Consider the following 24769-nt stretch of genomic DNA (forward strand, 5'->3'; position numbering starts at 1 on the left):
AATGAAGCACAGAAATAGCCTTTGATAGAGTGGTTGGAAGCCAGCATGCACAGCTGCCATGATGGATGATGCAACGTCATAAGTAATGAGGCAATCAGCATTAAATAAATGGTATCAGAGAACTGCAGAGGCACAAAAGAAAAACAAACAGCCCAAATCCCAAACCATCTTGTTTCAATACAAACAGGTTTCAAGCACGACACTGTGAGCAGTAACAGTGTTGCTGTCTTTTTCTTGTTGGGAGAGATAGAACATTAGCCAAAAGAGCACAAAGAGATGTTTCCTGCATCTGAACAGAACCACTTGGTGCCTGGACTGTATGAAAAATCTTCACATGTAGTGATAGAACAGTAAACAAATATGTAAATGCCTCTTTGCTACTGATGATTCTAAATCTTCATTGATTGATGTCAACATCTCACATGAGCCAATAAATTTTGAAATACATTTTAAAGTCAAATTGTTTAGATAGACAAGGACCCTGACAAAATGCTTTTCCAGGGCTCTGCACAGCAGGGGTGCCCTTGGTCACTGGTGGTCTTGAAAATTCTTGCAGTGGACTGGTGGCAATAAATACCTCATTGGAGTAAGTGCAAGAGGGACTGAGAAGACAAAAATTGGAGACAATGAATATAGACTAAGTTTTAAAAAGACTTTTGCTGTAAATAAGAGCAAAGAAACGAGGCAGAAGTTGGAGGGGTGTGTGGGGTGAAGAGTTGCCTTTTTTTTTTAAGTGTATGCTGAAAGGAATGGTTCAGCAGAGGGAGGAAAAGTTGATGTTGTAGGAGCGAGAGCAGTTTCCTTGAGTAGGAAAGAAGGGATGGGAATCTAATAGAGAGAGGTTGTGGGGCTGGCCATGGAGACGGGCATGGGCATCTCAGCCTGGTAGCAGGTAGGAAGGCAGAGTATGTGGGTACAGGTGCTACCCGGTGTGTAGGTGTGGTGGTGAGTTGGCAGAAGCTCTCTTCTCAGTGCTTCTATTTTCTCATGAAACAGGAAGTGAGGTCAGTGGCACAGTGAGTGTATGGTGAGAAGGTGATACAAGTTTGAGGAGATGAGAGTGAGGAATCACCATCTGGCTGAGGAGGTGAGGGAGCAGGCCAGGGAAATGTGGTAGGATTGCTGGCTGCCCTGACACCCACTTGAGACTGACAAGACTAGTGAGACCAGTCAGTTTGGTTTTTGTTATTGATACTGTTTTCTCTATTCACACATAACTGCATGAGTGTCAGCGTAGCATAGGCATGGGATTTGATCTAACCAGGGTTAATGTGCTGTTATTAGTCTGTTGCCTCTCAGCTCCAAATCCAGCTTCACTACTTGATGGTGATGTTGGCACGTTCCTCCTTAGCCAGATGATATGATGTTATGCTTCATCAGTAGAGGGAACTAGAGGAAAAAGGGGGCATTTCCTGGTTCCTATGAGCTTTTTTTGGAGGAGGCTTTTGTAGCACACAGTGGCGGGGCAGTGTGCAACACTTCTTCAAAGGCATCTTCCCAAAGCACCCAAAAGGTGAATTGCCAGCAAGTCTTTCCAGCAGACACGTCAATGACTTCACTGCTCATTGAGTCATAGGTCTGCACCCTGTCCAACAAGGTTTCAATTTCAGGTCCAGTGGTAAGGGTGGTGTCCCATGTTCGTTCCACCCTTGGGTTTTTTTTTATCTAGCCCTGGGGGTAGTGACTTCTCCCTATACATGCAATTTGTCTATGCTTTACACTTTCCTTTTTTTTTTTTTTTTTAAGTAGGCTTCATGCCCAGTACAGAGCCCAGTGCGGGGCTTGAACTTGCGATCCTGAGATCAAGACCTGAGCTGAGATCAAGAGTTGGAGGCTTAACCGACACAGCCACCCAGGCACCCCTAGATTTCACTTTACTCCTTAATAGTCAATCCCCATTAGAGTTAGTAATTTTTTTTATAGTAAGCTTTCCTTTCCATTCTTCCCTGGTACTATCTTAGTTTCAGAAACAAAGAAAAGCACTTTTGACTTTTGGCTCAGAGGAGGTGAGGTTGCAACAGTCTTTGCTTGTCCTGAATCTAGGTGTATCCTACACCAGTGGCCTCCACCATGCCACCTACGTTCGACCCCAATGAAATCAAAGTTGTATACCTGAGGTGCACCGATGGCGAAGTGGGTGCCACATCTGTCCTGGCCCCAAAGATCGTCCCATTGCGTCTGTCTCCAAAAAAGATTGGTGATGATATCGCCAAAGCAACTGGTGATTGGCAGGGTCTGAGGATTACAGTGAAACTGATCATTCGGAACAGACAGCTCCAGACTGAAGTGGTATCTCCTGCTTCTGCCCTGATTATCAAAGTCCTCAAGGAACTTCCAAGAGACAGAAAGAAGTGGAAAAACATTAAACACAGTGGAAATATCACTTTTGATGAGATTGTCAACATTGCCTGGCAGATGCGGCACCGATTTTTAGCTAGAGAACTCTCTGGAAACATTAAAGAGATTCTGGGGACCACCCAGTCTGCGGGCTATAATGTTGATGGCCACCCTCATGACATCGTAGATGACATCAATAGTGGTTCAGTGGCATGCCTAGCTAGTTAAGAACTACAAAGGAGAATATTTCAATACAGGATCATTTGACAACAACAAAACAAGAAAAAAGAAATAAAAGCAAGAAAAAAAATCCAAGATTTCATTATATTTTCAAAACTTTGAGTCTTACTCATTTACCCCCTAGTTCCCAAGGAGATGGTAGTCATATGGACAGTAAGGAGAGTGCATTAACAACGAAGGGACAGCCATGGTGGAGAGAAAGGCTGATCCACATGAGGACTTTGAGAGTCCTGGTATATCAGGGCAGGCCTTAAGGAGTGTTGTTTACTTGAGTAAATTGATGGAGAGGATATTGATACTAAGGTTGGACCCTAGAACACTAGTGTGTTCGTTTGCTAGGGCTGCCATAACAAAGTGCCATAGACTGGGTCTGGAGGCTAGACATCTGAAATCAAGGTGTAGCTATGGTGGATTCAGTTGGTATTAATAATGTGTGTCCTCCCAAATGTATATGTTGAAGTCCTAACCCCTAGTACCTCAAAATATGACCTCATTTGGATATAGAATCTTTATAGAGGTGACTATATTTGGAGATGGGGTCTTTAACAGAAGTAATTAAGGTGAAAGGAAGTCATAAGAGTGGGGCCCTGATCCAATAGGATTAGTGTCCTTATAAGACGAAACACCAAAGAGCTCTCCCTCTCTGTGCATGCACGAATAAGAGGTAATATGCACACACAGCAAAAAGGTTGCTGTCTATAGGCCCAGAAGAGAGCTCTCAGTAGGAAACAAATCAACCAACATCTTGATTTTGGACTTCACAGCCTCCAGAACTGTGAGAAATAAATTTCTGTTGTTTAAGCCACCTAATCGATGGTATTTTGTTATGGCAGCCTAGTCAGACCAACACAACTGGTTTAAATTATGTCTGCCCCGTTAGAAGCCAATTTCCCCAGTACCATCTCTATTTCCCCAATATCACCAGTGCCTGGCATGGTGCCTCTCACATAGTGGGCACTCAATAAATATTTGTTGAATGAATGATTAGTAAATCAATAAGAAGTGTTATTATCCTCATTTTATAGTGGAGAAAATTGACAGATATGAAAAGATACTTAAATAATCACAACCCAGAGATACAAATGGAATTTTCTTGATCAAAATTAACTAAAAAATCAAATAACATGTTCAGGCACCAATTACATTAGGAGTTGCTTTAGTTGGTTAGTGAAAAGGGTCGTTTTTGCTCTGAATTCACTCTAGTATCCTTTCTCTAATCAGAATCAGAGATCTGCCAATCCACATCTGGTTCCTTCCCTATAAATCAATGCTCTCAGAGTCACCAGACAGATACAAATCTTAGAGGAATTTCATTGCAAAGGCAATGCAGGGATATAAGAGGGTGAGTATTTGGTCATCTCCCAAGATACCTCACAGGGTGGCATTCCCTCTGCCAAGGGTCTGGTCCACACCCCACTGGTTTAGAAACTGGATCTGTCAACACACTGAGTGTGGATCCACCTCATTGTTCTCTTTTTAATTAAGTTCAGAGCTGATGCATGAAACCAGAATGTCTACTTATCAATTCACAAGAGGATTAGAACCACTTCTGTGTCTGGAATATTTGTCTCCACATGGCTGGCAGGTTCTTTCACTGAAGACAGACCTCTGAGGAAGGCAAATTATCAGCAGGTTGCTTCGTGAGCATGGAATCCAAATGAGGGGAACAAGTTAGATGATTGAAATTTATAGTGGCATTAAGCCAAGAAAGCCTGACACGGTCATTTTTTACTGTAGGTATGGCCATACCTATGGCACCAGAATATTTACAACCATTAGCTGAGAGGCCATCTCTAGTGGGCATTTCTTAAAAGGGCTCTGCTGATGTTTACCATCATGATGCCCCTTTTTCTATGCTTTCATTGGCAACCAGTCCTGCTTTGATGACCCTTTAAATCTTTTTCTTTGCTTAAACTTTCAGACTTATTCTTTTTCCTTAAGATGACTTTATATCTGTTCTGATCTGTTTTGTGTAGTTGTAGGGTTTAATTCTCTACAAATAAAGCATAACTTTATTTCTTTAACTTACATGTACTTGAGGGAGGCCTCACCTCACCAAATTCCTCAATAACCAAATAAGTATTTTCTGTTCTTATATTTTTACCTTACCTTACTTCATTCAAAATATATATTTGGGGGAACTTCTTATCAGACACTGTTTGTCCCATCTTTGTACTAGGTCAAATTACTTATTTTCTCATTTGTAGATAATTTTCATCTTAATTACTACTTATTGATTTATTAATTGGGTCACTGATTATTTCTTCCTCGTCACATGATTACACAAGAATAGTGTAAATAGCAATAAAAGAAATCCTGAGACATAGTGCTTTTCTTTCCATAATGATAAATCTTTGCTAAAGTCACCTTTAAGTTACATAGAAAATACATAAACACTTGGCCTTATTCACAAAACAGGTGGCAGGCTGGACTTGGCCCACAGACCATAGATTGCTGGGCTCTGATGTGTATTATCATCTTGGCCCAGGAAGGCACATAGGTTCACAATGTTTAGTATAGTGGAGGCAAACCTTATAGATGCAGGTTGCAAGCTTAGCATAGTTGTGTAAGGTGCTGCTTGTATGGATTTTCAACTGCACAGGGGGATCGGTGCCTCTAACCCCCGTGCTGTTCGAGAGTCAATAGTACTAGTACCCTTGGTAGACATTTCCAAATAACAATTCTTTCTCTGGGTTCTGACATGCTTTCTTAGGGGCTGGCAATTCCAGATGAGCCACAGTTAATGATTCATTCATTCACTAAATATTTATTAAGCACCCATTAAGTGCTAGGTACTGTACCACAGACTCAATGAACAAAAGTGGACAGAGACACTCCCTTAAAGGAGCTTATTGTGGAGGATGGGGGGAAGAGAGAAGTCAAATGTTGATCAAATAATCGCATAGGTAAATGCAGAATTGCAACCTGTGATCAATACTATGAAGGACAGGTGTTCAGTGGTATGTGTAACTTAACCTCTTCTGTGGGAAGATGAGTTGATAGGGGAAGACTTGCAATTTGAAGGAAGATGAGAAAAACTTTCATGGCAGAATTGCTATAGACTGGAAACAAAATCTGTATGGCTTGAGCACACAGATGAAATGGGACTAGAAAGGTTAGAAGAACCTAAATATGGAAAGTTTTGTAGACAACATTGAGTTTTTATTATTTCTTTGTTTTGTTTTGTTTTTGTTTTCATTTTTAAAAAAATTTTTTTTCAACATTTATTTATTTTTTTGGGGACAGAGAGAGACAGAGCATGAACAGAGGAGGGGCAGAGAGAGAGGGAGACACAGAATCAGAAACAGGCTCCAGGCTCTGAGCCATCAGCCCAGAGCCTGACACGGGGCTCGAACTCACGGACTGCGAGATCGTGACCTGGCTGAAGTCGGATGCTTAACCGACTGCGCCACCCAGGCGCCCCTGTTTTCATTTTTTTTTAATGTCTATTTATTTTTGAGAGAGAGAAAGAGTGTGAGTGGGGGAGGAGCAGAGAGAGAGGGAGACACAGAATCCGAAGCAGCTCCAGGCTCCGAGCTTTCAGCACAGAGCCTGACGTGGGGCTTGAACTCACGGACTGCGAGATCATGACCTGAGCTGACGTTGGACGCTTAACCGACTGAGCCACCCAGGTGCCCCAATGTTCATCTGTTTTGTATCTTGAATTCTACATATGAACGAAATCATATAATATTTGTCTTTCTCTGACTGACTTACCTGGCTTAGCATTATGCACTCTAGTTCCATCCACGTTGTTGTAAATGACAAGATTTCATTCTTTTTCATCGCCGAGTAATATCCCATTGTGTATTTATGTGTGTGTGTGTGTGTGTGTGTGTGTACACATACATCACATCTTCTTTATCCATTCATAAGTTGATGGACATTTGGGCTCTTTCCATACTCTTTCCAAGCTGTTGTTAATAGTGCTGCTATAAATATTGGCGTGCATGTGCCTCTTCGAATCAGCACTCCTGTATCCTTTGGATAAACACCTAGTGGTGCAATTGCTGGGTCATAGGGTAGGGTTTTAATTTTTTGAGGAACCTCCATACTGTTTTCCAGAGTGGCTAAACCAGTTTGCATTCCCACCAGCAATGCAAAAGGGTTCTTCTTTCACTGCTTCCTTGCCAACATCTGTTGTTACCTGAGTTGTTAAGTTTAGCCATTCTGACAGGTGTGAGGTGGTATCTCATTGTGGTTTTGATTTGTATTTCCCTGATGATGACCAATGTTGAACACTTTTTCATGTGTCTGTTAGCCATCTGGATGTCTTTGGAAAAATGTCTGTTCATGTCTTTTGCCCATTTTTTCACTGGGTTATTTGTTTACTGGGTGTTGAGTTTGGTAAGTTCATAGATTTTGGATACTAACCCTTTATATGATATGTTGTTTGCAAATATCTTCTCCCATTCTGTCAATTGCCTTTAGTTTTGCTGATTGTTTCCTTCTCTGTGCAGAAGTTTTTATTTTGATGAGGACCCAATAGTTCATTTTTGCCTTTGTTTCCCTTGCCTCCAGAGACATGTTGAGTAAGAAATTGCTGCAGCCAAGGTCAAAGAGGTTTTTGCCTGCTTTCTCCTAGAGGATTTTGATGGCTTCCTGTCTTACATTGAGGTCTTTCATCCATTTTGAGTTTATTTTTGTGTGTGGTGTAAGAAAGTGGTCCAGGTTCATTTTTCTGCATGTCGCTGTCCAGTTTTCCCAGCACCACTTGCTGAAGAGACTGTCTTTATTCCATTGGATATTCTTTCCTGCTTTGTCAAAGATTAGTTGGCCATACATTTGTGGGTCCATTTCTGGATTCTCTATTCTGTTCCATTGATCTGTTTTGTTTTGTTTTGTTTTGTTTTTTGTGCCAGTACCCTACTGTCTTGATGATTACAGCTTTGTAATACAGCTTGAGGTCTGGGATTGTGATGCCTCCAGATTTGGTTTTCTTTTTCAAGATTGCTTTGGGTATTCAGGGTCTTTTCTGGTTCCATACAAATTTCAGGATTGTTTGTTCTAGCTCTGTGAAGAATGCTTGTGTTATTTTGATAGGGATTGCATTGACTATGTAGTTTGCTTTGGGTAGTATTGACATTATAATAATATTTGTTCTTCCTATCCAGGAGCATGGAATATTTTTCCAGGTTTTTTTTGTGTGTGTGTGTGTGTGTGAATGTCTTCTTCAATTTCTTTCACAACCTTTGTATAGTTTTCAGCGTATAGACTTTTCACCTCTTTGGTTAGATTTATTCCTAGGTATTTTATGGGTTTTGGTGCAATTGTAAATGGGATCAATTCCTTGATTTCTCTTTCTGTTGCTTCATTATTGGTATATAGGAATGTAACTGATTTCTGTGCATTGGTTTTATATGCTGTGACTGCTGAATTCATGGATCAGTTCTAGCCGTTTTTGGTGGACTCTTTTGGGTTTTTCATGTAGAGTATCATGTCACCTGTGAAGAGTGAAAGTTTGACTTCCTCCTGGTCGATTTGGGTGCTTCTTATTCCTTTGTGTTGTCTGATTGCTGAGGCTAAGACTTTCAGTACTATGTTGAATAACAGTGGTGAGAGTGGACATACCTGTCTTGTTCCTAACCTTAGGGGGAAAGCTCTCATTTTTTCCCCATTGAGGATATTAGTGTTGGGTCTTTCATATATGGCTTTTATGATCTTGAGGTATGATCCTTCTATCCCTACTTCCTTGAGGGTTTTTATCAAAAAAGAATGCTGTATTTTGTCAAATGCTTTCTCTGCATCTATTGAGAGGATCATGTGGTTTTTGTCCTTTCTTTTATTGATGTGATGTATCACACTGATTGTTTTGCAGATATTGAACCAGTCCTGCATCCCAGGTATAAATCCCACTTGGTCATGGTGGGATTATTAAAATTATAAAATTATTAAAAGAATAATTCTTTTAATGTGTTGTTGGATCTGGTTGGCTAGTATCTTGTTGAGGATTTTTGTATTCATATTCATCAGGGAAATTGGTCTGTAGTTCTCCTTTTTAGTGGGGTCTTTGGTTTTGGAATCAAGGTACTGCTGGCTTCATTGAAAGAGTTTGGAAGTTTTCCTTTCTCTTCCTCTGTCCTCTCTCCACAAAACAGCTCCCTACCCTCCACGACTTTTCTCTTCCCCAGTTCACCTCTCAGAACTGTGCACTTGTGAAGTTCTGTGGCTCAAATTATGCAGATGTTTGTGTTAATCCTCAGATCAATTTCCTATGTGTTCAAAATGGTTTAGTGCTGATCTAGCTGCATTTCAGGGATGAGACAAACTCAGGGTCTCCATGCTGATCCACCACCTTAACTCCCCTCCAAATTATTATCATTTCAATCAAAGTTAGAAGGGAAGGATTGGGAACACTGCCTAAACAATATCTTTAAATACTGAATTAAGAGTAAACTATTCCTTTGTATCTTTTAAAGATTTAATACACTTAAAAAAATTTTTTTTGACATCTATTCATCTTTGAGAGACAGAGTGTGAGTGGGGGAGAGGCAGAGAGAGAGGGAGACACAGGCTCCAGGCTTGAGCTGTCAGCACAGAGCCCGATGCAGGGCTCGAACTCACAGACTGCGAGATCATGACTGGAGCCGAAGTCGGACGCCCAACCGACTGAGCCATCCAGGCGCCCCAAAACACTTTTCCTTTTATTTCTTTCTTTTCTTTTTCTCCATATGCTTTCTCTTTCTGATGAGTTGACTTTCAAGTGCTTAAGCGATTCCTGCATCCCAAGGTTTCCATGGCCAGGTTCATGATATTTTTTTCTTTCTCTTTAAAACAGTCCTATGGATTTTTTTACCTTGTGTTCCCTATGGTTTACTTAACATTTGACCCTACAGAAGTGTGAGTGTGTGTGTGTGTGTGTGTACACATACATATACGTAAAATACATATATGTATATGTTAAAGCAACCAGATTAGGTCCAGGATGGAGTTGCTTATGCTAAGCCCCATGTCAGCAAGTCAAAACTTAACTAGTTTCTATGTTCCGTTCTTCTAGAAAAGGAGGGCTTTTCTAGAAGCCCATCAATGCTTGCCTGCTGAACACAAGTTTCCTAACCTGGCTCTAAGACTTCTCTCTGCTCCATATAGGGAAACTAACCCTGCTTTAACCAATCAGCAAATGTCCAGTATAACTTCCTTACTCCTGTTCACTTTGGTCTGTAAAAATCTCTCGCCTTGTACAGATCTTCAGAGCTGCTTTCTATCTGCTAGGTTGGATGCTACCCAATTCATGAGTTGCTGAATAAAGCCAGTAAGATCTTTAAAATGTACTCAACTGAGTTTTAACCACATACAACACACATGCAATTATTTTATTTTTATAGTTTATTTTGAGAGACAGAATCCTAAGCAGGTTCTGCATTGTCAGTGCAGAGTCCAATGCGGGGCTCGAACTCATGAACTGTGAGATCATGACCTGAGCTGAAGTTGGATGCTTAACTGACTGAGCCACCCAGGTGTCCCAATATGAAATTATTTTAAAAAAATAATTCATAAATGAAATGTATTTCCACAAAATATATATCTAATGGATACAACTCTTATCCGAGGAGGGTAGATGATAACTTGTCTTAAATCATTAGTTTATCACATAAAATGTTCACATAATATTTCCTTTTTGCATTAATTTTCTTCTTGTAGCCTTTAAAGATAATTTTAGCCTTTCGTCCTATATGGTTGAAATGCAAACCTTTTTTTTGTGTGTGTGTGGCTTTTTTGACCCCTGTTTTCCTGTTTCCTCCGCGCTTTTACCACTAAAATTCAAGGACAGTAAAACACGATTCCCCTTTTAACACGACATAGTGCCTTTCAACACTCATAGTCATGAACTGCTGTGTGGTCTAAATAAACGTCTTCTTATTGTGATGGTAAAACCAAGGAAAGGAGAATGGAACTAGGCCAAGTGGACAACTGATGGGGGGGGGGCGTGGAAAGGAACTAGGAGAAGAAAGGGAAAGGAAGAGGAGGAAGTGGAAGAAGGTAGGGAAAATATGGATAACAGAGAAAACTGGGAAGAAAGAGGGGTTAAAGAGAATCCTCCAAAAGCCAATTTGCCTCTACCCTTCAGGAAGTCTGAACTAATTCCTGTCCCCAAAGTGGTCAATTCATTTATTATGTTAACTCAGAATTTAGGCAGCCATTAGTATTTAACTACTTTGACAGAGTTAGAATATTGCTCCATGGAGTGTCCCACTGTAAGGGGACACAAGAATCTGGCTGTGCTTTTACGAATTTTGTGTGGAGCTTTCCCTGTGCGGGAGTGCCCACAAATGTAATCTGAAGGTGGACTCTGGACTGAGATCCTAAAGGAGATTGTAGTGAAATTTTCGGTGCCAGAGACTCCTTTCTGAAGGTTTTAATCTTGCCCAGCCTCTTGCTCTGCTCTATTGGAGCCTCTGCTAATCCAGTCATGTAGCATTTACTACATCATTGATGAATGCAGACACTAGATATTCTTTAATTCAACTGTATCTTGGTTTGACTACATTCTGCAGTGGATAAATTAGCCACTTTGTGTTTTAACTTCCTCAACTGTAAAATAAAGGTTAAAATATCACCTACTTCAAAAAGGGGATTACAAAAATCGTTACTCGATAAACACATAAATGTAAAGCACTTTGAACCATGCACATAGTAACCGCTAAAAAATGTGAGCTATTGTAACAACAGACTTAGGTTCAAACTGTTATTGCAAACGTGAACTGATCTTTTATGCCAGATTTCAAACTTTGGTGTGGGGACTAATGGGGGTGGTGTGTGTTCTGAGAGTCTCTCTGCAGGCGTCTGTGACGTCAAAACTATTTTCTTAATAATACTAAGATGCTATTTGCCCTTTTCATTCTCATTTTCTCAAGAAGATGCAGAGGAGTTTCCAGATCTATGTTAAAAGTGATAACGTTAACATACAGAAGCAGCTGGAGAATCCAACTGTTTTCTATTAAAGCCATACATTCAAGAGATTTTCCTCATTAAACTTTTTTTTTTGAAGCACTTTGTGCTTGTCATAAAAATTGTTCACTTGTCATGAAAAACATTGTGTTAACGTGTAATGTATTAAATATTCTAAAACTGCTTTAATTTCGAATACAATAAATATCAATATAACCTACAGAAACAAAAGCTCTTTGCGATCCTTAGTAACTTCTAAGAGTGTAAACGGAGCCTGTGAACAAAAACTTTGAAAGCCAACACTGTGGTGCAACTCGCGATTGAACAGGCTTGTGATCGCCACAACTTCATACTTTCCAGCCTCTATGCTTTTTTCTTATGGTTTCCAGTCAGGACTGAAACTCTCCCATTTCTGCCTGCCAAGGTCCTACCTCCTTTTAGGGCATTTTGTTCTCCTTGACACTGGTCCAGATTTCGCGCCCTTCTCGGTACCCTTTTCCCCCAGTCCACTGCGCCCTCCGGAAAGCCCAGGCCTCGCAGGGGCACCTGCCCTTCTCAGCTTTGGCTATCACTTGCTTATCACTTGACTGAGACATTCTTGCGGGCCAGGTCTGGGTTTCTCCAGACCAAGGATGCTCCTCCCCCGCACTAGCCGGGCCCAACCACATTAGACCAGTAAGGGACGGTGCCTGGGCCCAACTAGGCCCCACAGGTTCACCGGTACCGGGAAATGAGTCCGCGGTAGCGCGGTAGCGACGGCGCAGGAAGAGCCGCCACGCCCAGCCGGGAGTCCCGGGAGCTTCCAGCCGCGTAAGGGGCGGAGCCACGCGCCCACAGGGGGCGTGGCCTTCGGCGCGCGCGGGAAAGGGGCCGGCGTCGCATGCGCGCGCACAGTCGGCGGCCGCGCGCAGCACGCTTGGGGCCCGGATGGCGGCGGCGGCGGCTGGAAATGGGACACCCCGCGAGGAGGAGGGGCCCAGTGGGGAGGCAGCGGCCCCGCCGCCGCAGGCCCCGACGAGTGTGCCCGGAGCTCGTCTCTCGAGGTTGCCGTTAGCGCGAGTGAAGGCCTTGGTGAAGGCGGACCCCGACGTGACCCTCGCGGGACAGGAAGCCATCTTCATTCTGGCACGAGCAGCGGTGCGGCGGGAGCGCGAAGGCCACACGGGGCTGCGGGGCGGGGAGGTGGCGAGGGGCGGGGCCGTGGCGAGGGGCGGGGCCTGGGGGGGGAACCTTCCTGGGGGCGGGGCTTAGCGGCGTCTTGGGAGGCTTGGGGAGAGGGGGAAGCCGGGGTGGAAGAGGGTCTGGACTGGGTGTGCGAAGAATGCGGAGGTGAGGGGCCGGGGCCAGATTCTGAGATAAAAGTCTAAGAGGGAACGCTAGGGGAAAGAGACACATACTTTCAGTAGTTGTATTGGTTTGTTAACACACCTGCCTCTTCATTAGGGCACGGACAACGACTTTAAATTGCTTTTACAATGCCTGACACAGCTTGTGGGAATCTCAAGTGAATGAGTCTGGAGAATTTACAAGTGAGGGAGCAGGAACGTGTCACGTCCTACTGGGGTAGAGGGAATGGGAGCAGATCGTCATGAAGTCCAGACTGAGAACCTTTCCATGCACCTGAGCACCCCTCACCTCCTTCCCACCACTCAAATAGAAGGGCTCACAAGAATTGTGCTAGAACCCATTGCTACAACTCTCCCCTTGTGCCTCACAGGAATTATTTGTGGAGACCATTGCAAAAGATGCCTACTGCTGTGCTCAACAAGGAAAGAGGAAAACCCTTCAGAGGAGAGATTTGGGTAGAGTGTCACTGTGGTATTTGGTATCTGGGGGCAAAGAAGGGAGGGCTGGGGGAAGCCACCTCTGTAAGATGAAAGGTGCCACATCCCTTTGGACTGCCACGGTGATAGAAAGTCCTACCTTTAGGGTCCCAGTGCTTTGGGTGGCTGTATAGGTGGTGGGGTAGGGAATGAAAGGAGTCCATGTGTTGCTAAAGCTGATTATACCCCTTTATGCTGTCTGCTATGTTGAATCAGACTTGACACTTCTTTTTCCCATAGAAACTGGGGGTTTGATTTGTTTCTTTTTAGTTGGTAACCCTTGTACATGTGTAAACTTTTGTGTACCTTAATTCCACTTTCCCTTCATTTTGCCAGACTCTTCTTTGATGACTTTCAGAGCAAAGGGTTTCCCCTTACCGAACAGTGTTTACCTGGGCTTTTCTACTCTTGTAGAGAGGCAGCTGATATGTAAGATTTAGTGGTGGAGTAGAAATGGATTCACAAAAGCAAGGGACAAATTTTATAAATGCCCTCATTTGCATAAAGCCTCACGCCCTTCACTATGTGGGTTGTGGTTTTTTTTTTTAAGAGGTTGGTGTCCAAATGACCAGAGTTAGTCAGGTGTCCCTTTACATTGTGTTTCAGATAATGCAATAGAAGCCGTGGATGAATTTGCTTTTCTGGAAGGTGAGTTCTCTATGGATGGATAATCATTTCCACCTGTCTTTCCCATGCTAATGAGCTGAGTTCAAAATCTTATAAAACTGCTATTTGGTTCTTCCTTGTCTGTTTAGTGATAATTCTTTCTACTTCCCATTAAGATGGGAAAAACTAATATGTTAAATCTGGTGAGATCTAGCAATTCTAATTCTCTTGGGTCATTAGAAGTTTTGCCTGAAAATTGCTAATTATAAAAAATGAGAGGCAATATAAGGACTCCAGTGGAGTTAGGTGCATTGAAAAGTTTGATTCATACTTTAATCTCCATTCCTAGATATAATCTTCCCCGTATCATAATGCTAGAGATCAGAAACAATTGCCAACATTTAAAAGGTTGCTTCTCGTTCTTTTTTCTTCTTCAGTCTGTATAACATTATTTAAAAAATTTTTTTTAATGTTTAATTTGAGAGAGAGCTCGCATGCTTGAGCGAGAGGGGCAGAGAGAGGGGGAAAGAGAGAGAATCCCAGGAATCCAGTACTGTCAGCTCAACGCGGGGTTCATCATGAGCTGAGCCGAAATCAAGAGTTGGACTCTTAACCGACTGAGCCACCCAGGTGCCCTATAGTTATTATTTTGCCACTGGGAGATTATGTACTTGCCTGTTTGTTGTTAAGAATTTTGGATTAACTTGTGTACTAAGTCTTGTCATTGAAATAGAAAATATTTGAGATACCTTATTTTAGCTATCTTCTTTCAGGGCTATTTCTCCTATTTAATTACTATATCTGATCAGCTTATTGTTCCCTGCACAAATTCTGCTTGAATATGTGAAAGCCGTGCACTTGCAGTTCATTCTTGCCCTTACAATACCAGGGTGTTCTCATTATCTCTTTCAAGCCTCATTATCTCCACAAATCCTTTGTGGCTTTATTTATTTCACTAGTTTTCTCTTTTGTTCTGTGTCATATATATCACTATTTTTCTCTTTTGTTCTGCGTCGTATCAATCTGGGCCTCTCACCCTTTTGATACATTCTTTTAAATGTGTTTCAAGATACATTTCCATAGCTAGCTTTAAGTCTAGATTATTGAGTATTCTTTCAGTTTGTAGGTCTGTCTTAATCCTTTTTTTGCTTACTCATTTTTCTTAGTAACTTGTTACCTGCCTACCTAAGGAAGGCAACTTCTTGTGACAGACTTCCCATCAGTTCTCCAAAAATGTTCAGAGCCTGCTTTACCAGCTCACTTTTAGTGACCAGTTTTTCAGAGTATATAATAAGATACATATTTTAAAGAGATAACACTACAGACCTGTGGATGATGAATTGGAGGGTACCACAGAATAGAAGTGGAGAGATCTTATGTAGTTTTCCCCTCTATCCTCTTCCATGGCATAGTACTTAGCTTGGATTTTTATTTTTATTATTAATTTATTTGTTTATTTAAGTTTATTTATTTATTTTGAGAGACAGAGTGTGAGAGCACGTGCACAAGCGGGGGAGGGGCAGAGAGAGAATTCCAAGCAGGCTCTGCACTGTCAGTGCAGAGCCTGCCTTGGCTGGTGGGGGGGTGGGGGTGGGGGACTTGAACTCAACAAACCTCGAGGTCATGACCTGAGCTTAAACCGAGTCAGGGCCCTTAACCAACTGAGCCACCCAGGTGCCCCTTAGGTTGGATTTTTCATAAATGGTCATTTATTGAGTGGTGGATATATTCATTTTCATCTTCTGATCCAATAATCTCAGTAGTTGCATTCGTCTGTTCTCTCTACATTAATATATCTGAATTTTGGCCATTTTAGCATTTGTAGATTGAGTATTCTCTTATTTTGTACTTGGTAAAATAAATGTTCTTATGTCCTTAGATGTATATGTTCTAAGTATAAAATTATTTTTTTCTTTTTTAATCAAGGCGATATATATCCATGCTTGAAAATCAAATATCTAATGTCTTACAATGAAATGCAGCTGGTGCTCCATGCCCTTTTGTTGTTTCTGTTTTTTAGCTTTTTAAGTGGTCACTTACATTTCTAAATAATATGCTTCATCTTTGGTTTTTCAACTATACATGTTATCTGTTAACTTCCTGCTGTGATAAATGAAGATTTGGGTAACCTGTACTGCTCCATAAATCCCTCTTCCCCCCTTCTGATTTTTGGTAGTTATGTCATTATTTTTATAATGTTGGGCATTATAAAAGGAACAAATTGTTCCTTTGTTACCTTTACAGTTTACATAACACTAAAATATCTATTTTTTTGGTTAACTCTCCACTTTGGAAGGTATGACTATCAGTGAGCCTATCTCTTCCTTTCCCATTTTTTAACCCACTCTTAATTCTCACTTAGTGTCATTAATACTTATACTTTGACATTGTCAAGGCTAATAACATATCTTCTTGTCATAGTTAAATCTCCCATGCTTTACCTGTAGGTCAAGTAGTTGAAAAACAGTAATGTGGACACTACCACTACCCTTCCTGTCCTTTAATCCCTCTTAGACATGTCTTCCCTGCAGGCAACTGTTATTAGTTTCTTGGGTAATTTTCTGGATGTTATATGCAAAGGTATTGATATATGTATATTCTAAGCCTTTCCTTATGAACACAGATAACAAATGTAAAGGCAATAAATAACAAAATGAACACCATTGTAACCACCAGCTAGGTTAAGAGATAGAATAGCATCAGCCCCCAGAAGTTCCATATATATTCCTTCTTTGTGATAGATCTTCTTTCCATCCCCTTTGCTGACTTAACAGTATCCTGACTTTTTGGTAATTACTTACTTGATTTTTCTTTATAGTTTTAGCACATAAGCATGTATCCTTTAACAGTGGGATTTAGTTTTATATATCATCTATGTGGTTGTACATATCTCGTTTGTTTTTTGTGCTGTATGGCATATGATTGTGTGACAGTATTACAGTTGGGCCATTAAAAAATTTTTTTTTAATATTTATTTTTGAGAGAGAAAGAGAGAGAGAATGCAAGTAGGGTAGGGCAGAGAGAGGGAGTCACAGAATCCAAAGCAGGCTTCCAGACTCTAGGCTGTCAGCACAGAGCCCAATGCGGGGCTCGAACTCATGAACTGCAAGATCATGACCTAGCTGAAGTTGGATGCATAACCAACTGAACCACCCAGGTCCCCACAACTGAACCATTTTAATGTGGATATTTGGATAACTTTTTTTTCTGTTATAAACAATTCATTATGAACATTCTTACACGTTTCTCCAGGTGTGTGTGTGTGTGTGTGTGTGTTTATGTATGTATGTATGTATGTATGTATGTGGGTATAGATAAAATTGCTGGGATATAGGATATGTATAACTCCATCTTTTGTAGATACTGCTGTCTAATAGATACTGTTGTGTCTATTCCCATGCGCATACTTCTTGCATGCCTGATTGACATTTCTACCAAGAGCATATGATAATTCCCATTGTTCCTCATTCTCATCAACACTTGGGATTTAATTTCTGCCAGTCTGGTGGGGATATTAATGATAATTGCATAGTACTTTTAATTTGCATTGCCCTGATTACTGGTGACATCTTCTCATACGTGTGTCCCTTTTTTGGGGGTGAGGTGGTGTCTTATTTTTATCTTGGATATTTTGTCTTTTTCCTTATTGATTCATAACTATAACTGTAATTATATATGTATATGCTTTTTCTTTTTCTTTTTCTTTTTCTTTTTCTTTTTCTTTTTTCTGGATATGAATCTTTTTCAGCATATGGGAAGCAGGTATCTTTTCCTGGTTTAGACTTGGCTTTTCACTGTTTAGAGTGCTTTTTGATGAATGAGGTTATTTTTTTAAGTTTATTTATTTTGAGAGAGAGAGAAAGGGCATGCACAAGTGGGAGGGGGCAGAGAGAGAGAGAGAGAGAGAGAGAGAGAGAGAATCTTAAACAGGCTCCACCCTGTCAGCACCGAGCCTGATGTGGGGCTTGACCTCACTAACCATGAGATCATGGCCTGAACTGAAATCAAGAGTAGGATGCTTAACTGACTGAGCCACCCAGCCACCCCAATAAATGAGTTCTTAATTAAAGATAGTCAAATGTGGGGGACCTGGGTGGCTCTGTTGGTTGAGCACCTGACTCAGGCTTAGGGCATGATCTCATGGTTAGTGAGTTCAGGCCCCACGTCAGGCTCGCTGCTGTCAGCACAGAGCACACTTCAGATCTAATGTCCCCATCTCTCTGCCCTCCCTTGTGCTCTGTCAAAAATAATTAAAACATTAACAAAAATAAAGATAGTCAAATGTATTAATGTTTTTCTTTATAGGTAATGCTCTTTGTTTTCCTGTTTAAGACCTTTTTCCCATACCATGTCATGAAGACATTCTCCTATATGCTAAAATTTTTGTAGTTTTCTTGTCTTTCATAAAACTTTAGTTGACTTTTTGTGTATCAGACTGAAGTGAGGGTCAATTTATTTTTTATCTTATTATTTAGATAGATACTTTTCCATATTATTTTCTTTGCAGTGCTACTTTTGTTAGAAATCAGGGCTGTTTCTGGGCTTTCTGTTGGGTCTATTCCCATGCCCATCGCACACAGTCTGAATTATAGTTGCTTTATTTGAAAGAACACATCTTCCCACCTTCTTTAAGTGTCTTGACTATTTTAAGTTCTTTGCACTTTCATGCGTATTTTAAGATCTGCTTGTCAAATTCCATGTAAAAAGCATATCGGTGGGGATTGTATTGAATCTGTAGATTATTTAGGGGGAGAAACTATATTTTTACAATAGTGAATCTTTCAGTCCATGAACATGGTATATTTCTCCATTTATTTAGATCTTTAATGTTTAAAAACCTTTTTTTTTTAAATTCATTTTTCAGAGAGACAGAGACAGCGTGAGTGGGGGAGAAGCAGAAAGCGGGAGAGAGAATCCCAAGCAGCCTCCACACTGTCAGTGCAGAGGCTGATGCGGGACTTGTACTTATGAAACCATGAGATCATGACCTGAGCCAAAACCAAGAGTCAGATGCTTAACTGACTGAGCCACCCAAGTGCCCCTTTAATGTTTCATAAATTAAGGTTTTTTATTTTCTGGGAAGAAATCTTGATGTATTTTGTTAGATGCTTTTCTTTAAGTATTTAATAATTTTGATTCTCTTGTTACTGGTATCTTTCTAAGAAAAAATTAATTTTCTGAATGTTGATAGTATAGAAATATAATTGGTTTTCTGTGTTAATTTTGTGCCTAGCATCTTGTTTAACTCTAATGATTTCTGTTGATTCTTTTGGATTTCCTTAGTTACACAGTAATATCCACTAGTAGTGACAATTTTGTGAAATTTTCCCAATCCTTTTCTTTTTAATTTCTTCTTGCCCTAGACTCTCCAGTCTAATGTTGAATAGATGTGCTGATAGCAGTCATCTTTATTTCAAAGGGGAAGCTTTCAGTGTTTCCCCATTAATTATACTTAACTCTAAGGTTTTTTGTAGTTTAATTTTAATAGATTGCAAATGCTCTATCAATGTTTATAAAGAGAGATTGGAGATTTTTTTCATATCGAATGTGAGCCTCATACAAATTAGTTGGAGAGTATGTATATCTTTTTGATCTGTTCTCTAGAAAATTTGTAAGATTGGAATTATTTCTTATTTGAATGGTATAATTCATCAGTGAAGCCATCTGAGCCTAGAATTTTCCTTGTGGGAAGATTTTTGATTGATGTTTTTGGATGGTATTGGGACCATTCTGATTTTATTTTATTTTCTTGAGGTCGTCTTGCCCTGCTTTCCCCTATAAGAGTTGTAGTTTTTCTAGGAATTTTACATTTTATCTAAATTTTCAAGTTTGTTGGCATAAAGTTCTTCATAGTACAGCTGACCCTTGAATAGCACAGGTTTTTTGTTTGTTTTAAATTTATTTATTTTGAGAGAGAGAGCATGTATGTGCAGGAAGGGCAGAGGGAGATGGAGAGAGAATCCCAACTAGACTCTGAGTGCTGTCAGCACAGAGCCTGATGTGTGGCTTGAACCCACAAACCTGTGAGATTATAACTGAGCTGAAATCAAGATTTGGATGCTTAACCTAGTGAGCCACCCAGGTGCCTCTGTTTGTTTTTAAAGTTTATTTTTCTTTTTCTTTAGTACTTTCTGTACCCAGCATGGGGCTTGAACTCACAACCCTAAGATCAAGAGCCATCTGCTCTTCTGACTGAGCCGGCCAGGCACCCCAAGTGGGCATTTTTTTTTTTTTTTTTAAGTAGGCTGCATGACGAGTGTGGAGCTTGAACTCATGACCCTGAGATTAAGAGTCACATGCTGTATTGACCGAGCCAACCAGGTACCCTAAATGGTACAGGTTCGAGCTGCTTCAGTGTATGTGGATTTTTTTTACAGTACAGCCCTATAAATGTATTTTTCCTTCCTTATTTTATTATTAACATTTTTTTCTAGGTGACTATATTGTAATAATAATCTAGGTGATTAATATGTGCTAATCAACTGTGTTATTGGTCAGCAGTAGGCTATTAGCAGTTAAGTGTTTGAACATTTTATATTTATAAATTGATCATTGTTACTTTTATTTGTGCTTTTTGCCTTAAAGATTATTTTGTTTGATATTTTTAAAACTTACAAGCTTTCTTTTGTTAGTATTTGAATGGTGTGTATTTTTCTCGTTTAAAAAATTTTTACCTTTCCGTATTTATAAATGGTATAATTGGATTATTTTTAAAACTTTAGGCTGACAGTCTTTGCAGCACTTAGTTCATTTATGTTTAATGCAATTAGTGATATATATATATATATGGGTTTAAATCTACCATATTATTTTGTGTTTCCCATTTGTCCTATTTTATGTTTTTTTTTTTTTTTTCAGTTTTTTGCCCTTGTTTTAAGTATAATTTGTTATTTCATTTTTCCCTCTATCCGGAAAGTATATACTCTCTCTTTTTTTTTTTAAAGTTACTTATTTTTTTTGAGAGAGAGAAAGAGCAGGTGAGCATAGCGCAGGGAGAGGCAGAGAGAGAGGGAGAGAATTCCCAGCAGGCTCTGCCCTGTCAGCGCAGAGCCAGAGCGAGACCTAGAGCCAGATTTGGGGTTTGAATTCCTCTAGTTCAATTCCACATTGTTGCAAATGGCAAGATTTTATTTTTTTTCATCACTGAGTAATACTCCATTGTGTATATATACCACATCTTCTTTATCCATTCATCAGTCGATGGACATTTGGGCTCTTTGCATACTTAGGCTATTGTCAATAGTGCTGCTATAAACATTGGGATGCATATGCCCCTTTGAAACAGGACACCCGTATTCCTTGGTAATGCGTAATAGTGCAATTGCTGGGTCGTAGGGTAGTTCTATTTTTAATTTTTTGAGGAACCTTCATAGTGTTTTCCACTATATTTTACTTTGGTTTTAAAGGCATCTTGCTGAATATAGAATTTTAGGTGGAAAGTTAATTTTATAGTGTTGAAGATCTCATTCTGTGTTTTGACTTCCATTGTTTCTGTTTAGAAATCACTGTTAATCTGTTAATTGTTTGAAGCTAATTTGTCCCTGTTTTGGATACTTTTAAGATTTTTATATTTGTCTTTGATATTTTTGGGGCTCCTGGGTAGCTCAGTCGGTTGGGCGACCGACTTTGGCTCAGGTCATGATCTCACACTCCGTGAGTTCGAGCCCCGCATCGGGCTCTGTGCTGACAGCTTGGAGCCTGGAGCCTGTTTCAGATTCTGTGTCTCCCTCTCTCTCTGACCCTCCCCCGTTCATGTTCTGTCTCTCTATGTCTCAAAAGATATTTTTGTAGTTTTACTTGGATGTATCTGGGTGCTGATTTCCCTCTATGTATCTGCTGCTTAGGCTTCTTAAATCTAGGGATTGGTGTCTTTTATCAGTCCTGGAGAAATCTCAGCTTGTATCTTTTCAGATAATGGCTCTGCTTTGTTCTTTCTCCTTTCTCATTAAGATTTCCATTAAATGTATGTTAAACCTCAGTCATAATTTTGCCTCTCTGTGCTGCATTCTGTGTAGTTTTTTTCTGATCTCCCAGTTTATTAATTCTCTCTCCAGTGAATTGTCTCCTTTAAACTTTTCTGTTAATTTTTTAGTTTGTTTTTGTATTTTCAGTTCTGTGAATTCCATTTGCCTGTTTGTTATTTGTATTTGCTCCAGGTGTTTTGAAGCTAGTCTTTTATTTGTTTAAACAAAGTAAGTGTAGTTGTTTTATAGTCTCCAGTCTAATTAATATCCAAAGCATTTTTGAGGCCGATTTATTTTATTTTTTTTCCTGACTTGTTTCTGTTGATATTGTTTCATAGTCTTTTTTCCTCTTTATGCCTAGCTTTCTTGATGTATTGGTCAATGTACTTGAATAAATTATTTTTTGGATAGTTTGAGGCTTGTATGATGAAACCTTTCTCCAAAGAAGATTTTCATTTGCTGCTGCACGGCACCTAGGGGAATGTATTAATCTCCTTAATCCAGATCCAAGACTTGAGGATTCTTGGTTCTCTGTGGTAATCTATGTGAACCCTGATGGCAAGTCTGCGAAGGGGCTGATTTAATTCTAGTGCAGTGTTACTCTGAGAGTGCCACTTTTTGGGACTGTAGCTTTTTAAAAAATCAGACCTTCTCTCTTGGGCACACTCTTAGATTTGACTCTTGATTTGCTCAGCCAAAATTTCTCAGCTCTATCTTTTGGACGGCAAATGATCTTAGGGCAAAAACAGGTTTGGAGGCTGGGTTTACTTTGTGTTCTTGCCTTCTCTAGATTTTAGATTTCACTTTTATTGGTGCCTCTTCAGTGCTTGAAGGATTTTCTTTTTAAAAATATTTCAATCAGGTTATCAGTTGATCTCAGCAGGAATTTGCCTTTATCACAGAGGCTATTTCTTTTTTTCTTTTTTAACTTAGAGGTATTTTTGCTTGGTTTTCTTGTGTTCTTTTCTGAATTATCTGTTTTATTCTAGGGTTTTTTTGTTTTTTTTTAATAAATTTTAATTTTTCCTTTCTCTCAAGTCTTCCCAGTAATTTCCATTCCGTTTAGGAATGAGGTAGTTAAGTCTGTTTGGAAGCTGTGTGTGTGTATGGGAAGGTGGTTTTTGCCTGGCACTTTTACTTTAGGGTGGGCTGGGGTGGGACCAGATGTTAAGCTGGGGTCCGGAAAGCCTTACTTTGGGGAGCTGGCATTTTCAGAGGTTCCTGTAGTTCTTCAGGTAATTCATTTAGTTTATTAGAAGAGAACCCCTGATTTTTTCCCATTTTGTTTTCTGGTAATGCTCCATGCTGGAAGGGTTGTAGGGAGATGGGGCCAGCTGTTTCTTATGTAGATCCTCAGGTCACTAACCCTTTCTGACCTGTTTCTTTCTGTCATTCCTGGTGTCTGAGTCTGGCTGGAATTTCCCCAAGGGTCTCCTAGGCGATGGGCTCCCACCTCTGTTGCCCCCCTCTATTCATTCTAGGCTGATTTGTTTTTCTATTTATAAACATACTTCAATCAGATTTCTATTCAGCTTTTTGTTGAAATCTCTTAACTGCTGATGGGCCCCATTCTTTATTGTGGATTTATACCTTTTTAAAACCTTTTATTTCTTTTGAATGGAATCTTGGAAGGGAGGGCATACAAATTTGTGAGCTCAGTCTCCCATCTTGAACTGGAAGTTTCTCAAAAGGTTATGAACTTTTTGCTTAGAAAACTTTTCTCCTTTATTCTGTATTAATCACACTTTGTATGGAATCCCCAAATGCTCATTAACTAACACAACAATTTCTTTGCTCTGTTCCCCACATCTCATTCTAACTCTCTAGACCTGTATGCTTAACTCTCAGCTGCCCACTTTCTGTAGTGACATGTTCTTTCTCTGAGATCTTTTGGATGGATATTCCCCCAAATGAGTAATTTGATCTTAGAGAATTGCCAGTACCAGAGCAGCTTCTACTCTAACTTTGCCCAGTTTGTGACACTCATCCAGTTCTTGAGGCATCTTGCTTTACATGTTGCTCTTTGTTTTTGTTTTTGTTTTTGTTTTTGTTTTAAAGGAACTTTGGATTGACTGCTGAGCTGGGCAGTTTTGTGAGCCTTTGGATTGATTGCTGAGCTGGGCAGTTTTGTGAGCCTTCACCTGCGTCCTTCGGACAACCCTCTCCTACAGGCCTCATCTTTGAAGAACGGAGTATTTGGAATATTGTACTTATATGCTTTTCCTGTCCTACCTTCACCTAAGCCGAGATAAGCAGAAATCTCACATGTTAGCTTTTCTCTACAAGGTCTTCCACCTACTGTGTCTTCCATTTAGGCTTGGATGCAGCTTATGCTGTTTGAGGCAGAGAAAAAGTAAATGATTTGTGTAGGTTGCTTAATGAATGATGAGGAACATAATAAAGGTTTCTGATCAATTTCAACATAGTGTGTTTTATAATCTTGCCTTTGTCCTTGTCGCTGTGACCAGAGGACCACCATGCCCAGTTACAGATCTTTCTGATCTTCCTTGCCAGCTGTTCTAAACCTCATTCCTTTGATTTATTTGCTTCTTTTTCCCCCAGTATGTCACCAGGATGTGATTCCAGGATTTATGGGATGCCATTTAAGTTCTTCAGAAGTTTAAATAAATGTGATCATAGTTTTAAAATCAGTTAAAATTTTAACAGCTTTATTGAGATATAATGTACATACTGTACCATTCACCCATTTAAAGTGTACATTTTAGTAGTTTTTAGTACATTCACAGATATTTGCAGCTATCACCACACTCAATTTTAAAATATCTTCATACTGATGGAATCATATGATACATGGTATTTTGTGTCTGGCATCTTTCACTTAGATAATGTTTTCAGGGTTTGTTTATATTATAGTATGTATCAGTACCCATTCCTTTTTTTATTTTTTAA

General features: G+C 40.0%; 2 protein-coding genes across 5 annotated transcripts; both read left to right on the top strand.

The window, feature by feature from the left end:
• Positions 1-1941: 1941 nt before the first annotated feature.
• Positions 1942-2608, top strand: LOC122466998 (60S ribosomal protein L12-like). The gene has a single exon (XM_043553288.1). It carries the CDS (start codon positions 2071-2073, stop codon positions 2563-2565), a length of 495 nt encoding a protein of 164 aa, XP_043409223.1. The 5' UTR covers positions 1942-2070; the 3' UTR covers positions 2566-2608.
• A 9728-nt stretch (positions 2609-12336) lies between these two features.
• On the top strand, positions 12337-24280 carry POLE4 (DNA polymerase epsilon 4, accessory subunit). Of its 4 annotated transcripts, none has more exons than XM_043603806.1 (5): positions 12337-12603; positions 13184-13268; positions 13896-13937; positions 14379-14525; positions 23918-24280. In XM_043603806.1, exons 1-4 carry the CDS (start codon positions 12394-12396, stop codon positions 14480-14482), a joined length of 441 nt encoding a protein of 146 aa, XP_043459741.1. In that variant the 5' UTR covers positions 12337-12393; the 3' UTR covers positions 14483-14525; positions 23918-24280. The 4 variants fall into 4 exon arrangements, with proteins under 4 accessions (XP_043459741.1, XP_043459742.1, XP_043459743.1 ...); XM_043603807.1 differs by having other exon boundaries at positions 14383-14525; XM_043603808.1 differs by lacking the exon at positions 14379-14525 and having other exon boundaries at positions 12338-12603; positions 13896-13941; positions 23957-24280.
• The last annotated feature ends 489 nt before the right edge of the window (positions 24281-24769 follow it).

The sequence above is a fragment of the Prionailurus bengalensis genome, chromosome A3 (assembly GCF_016509475.1).
Source record: "Prionailurus bengalensis isolate Pbe53 chromosome A3, Fcat_Pben_1.1_paternal_pri, whole genome shotgun sequence".
Lineage (NCBI taxonomy): Eukaryota > Metazoa > Chordata > Mammalia > Carnivora > Felidae > Prionailurus > Prionailurus bengalensis.

Bases quoted from the DNA above. Each gene is read 5' to 3' on its own strand.
- LOC122466998 (XM_043553288.1), top strand. From the start codon at position 2,071: ATGCCACCTACGTTCGACCCCAATGAAATCAAAGTTGTATACCTGAGG.
- POLE4 (XM_043603806.1), top strand. From the start codon at position 12,394: ATGGCGGCGGCGGCGGCTGGAAATGGGACACCCCGCGAGGAGGAGGGG. The intron at 12,604-13,183 runs GTGCGGCGGGAG...TGTGCCTCACAG, and splicing joins TCATTCTGGCACGAGCAGCG to GAATTATTTGTGGAGACCAT. The intron at 13,269-13,895 runs GTAGAGTGTCAC...ATTGTGTTTCAG, and splicing joins CCTTCAGAGGAGAGATTTGG to ATAATGCAATAGAAGCCGTG.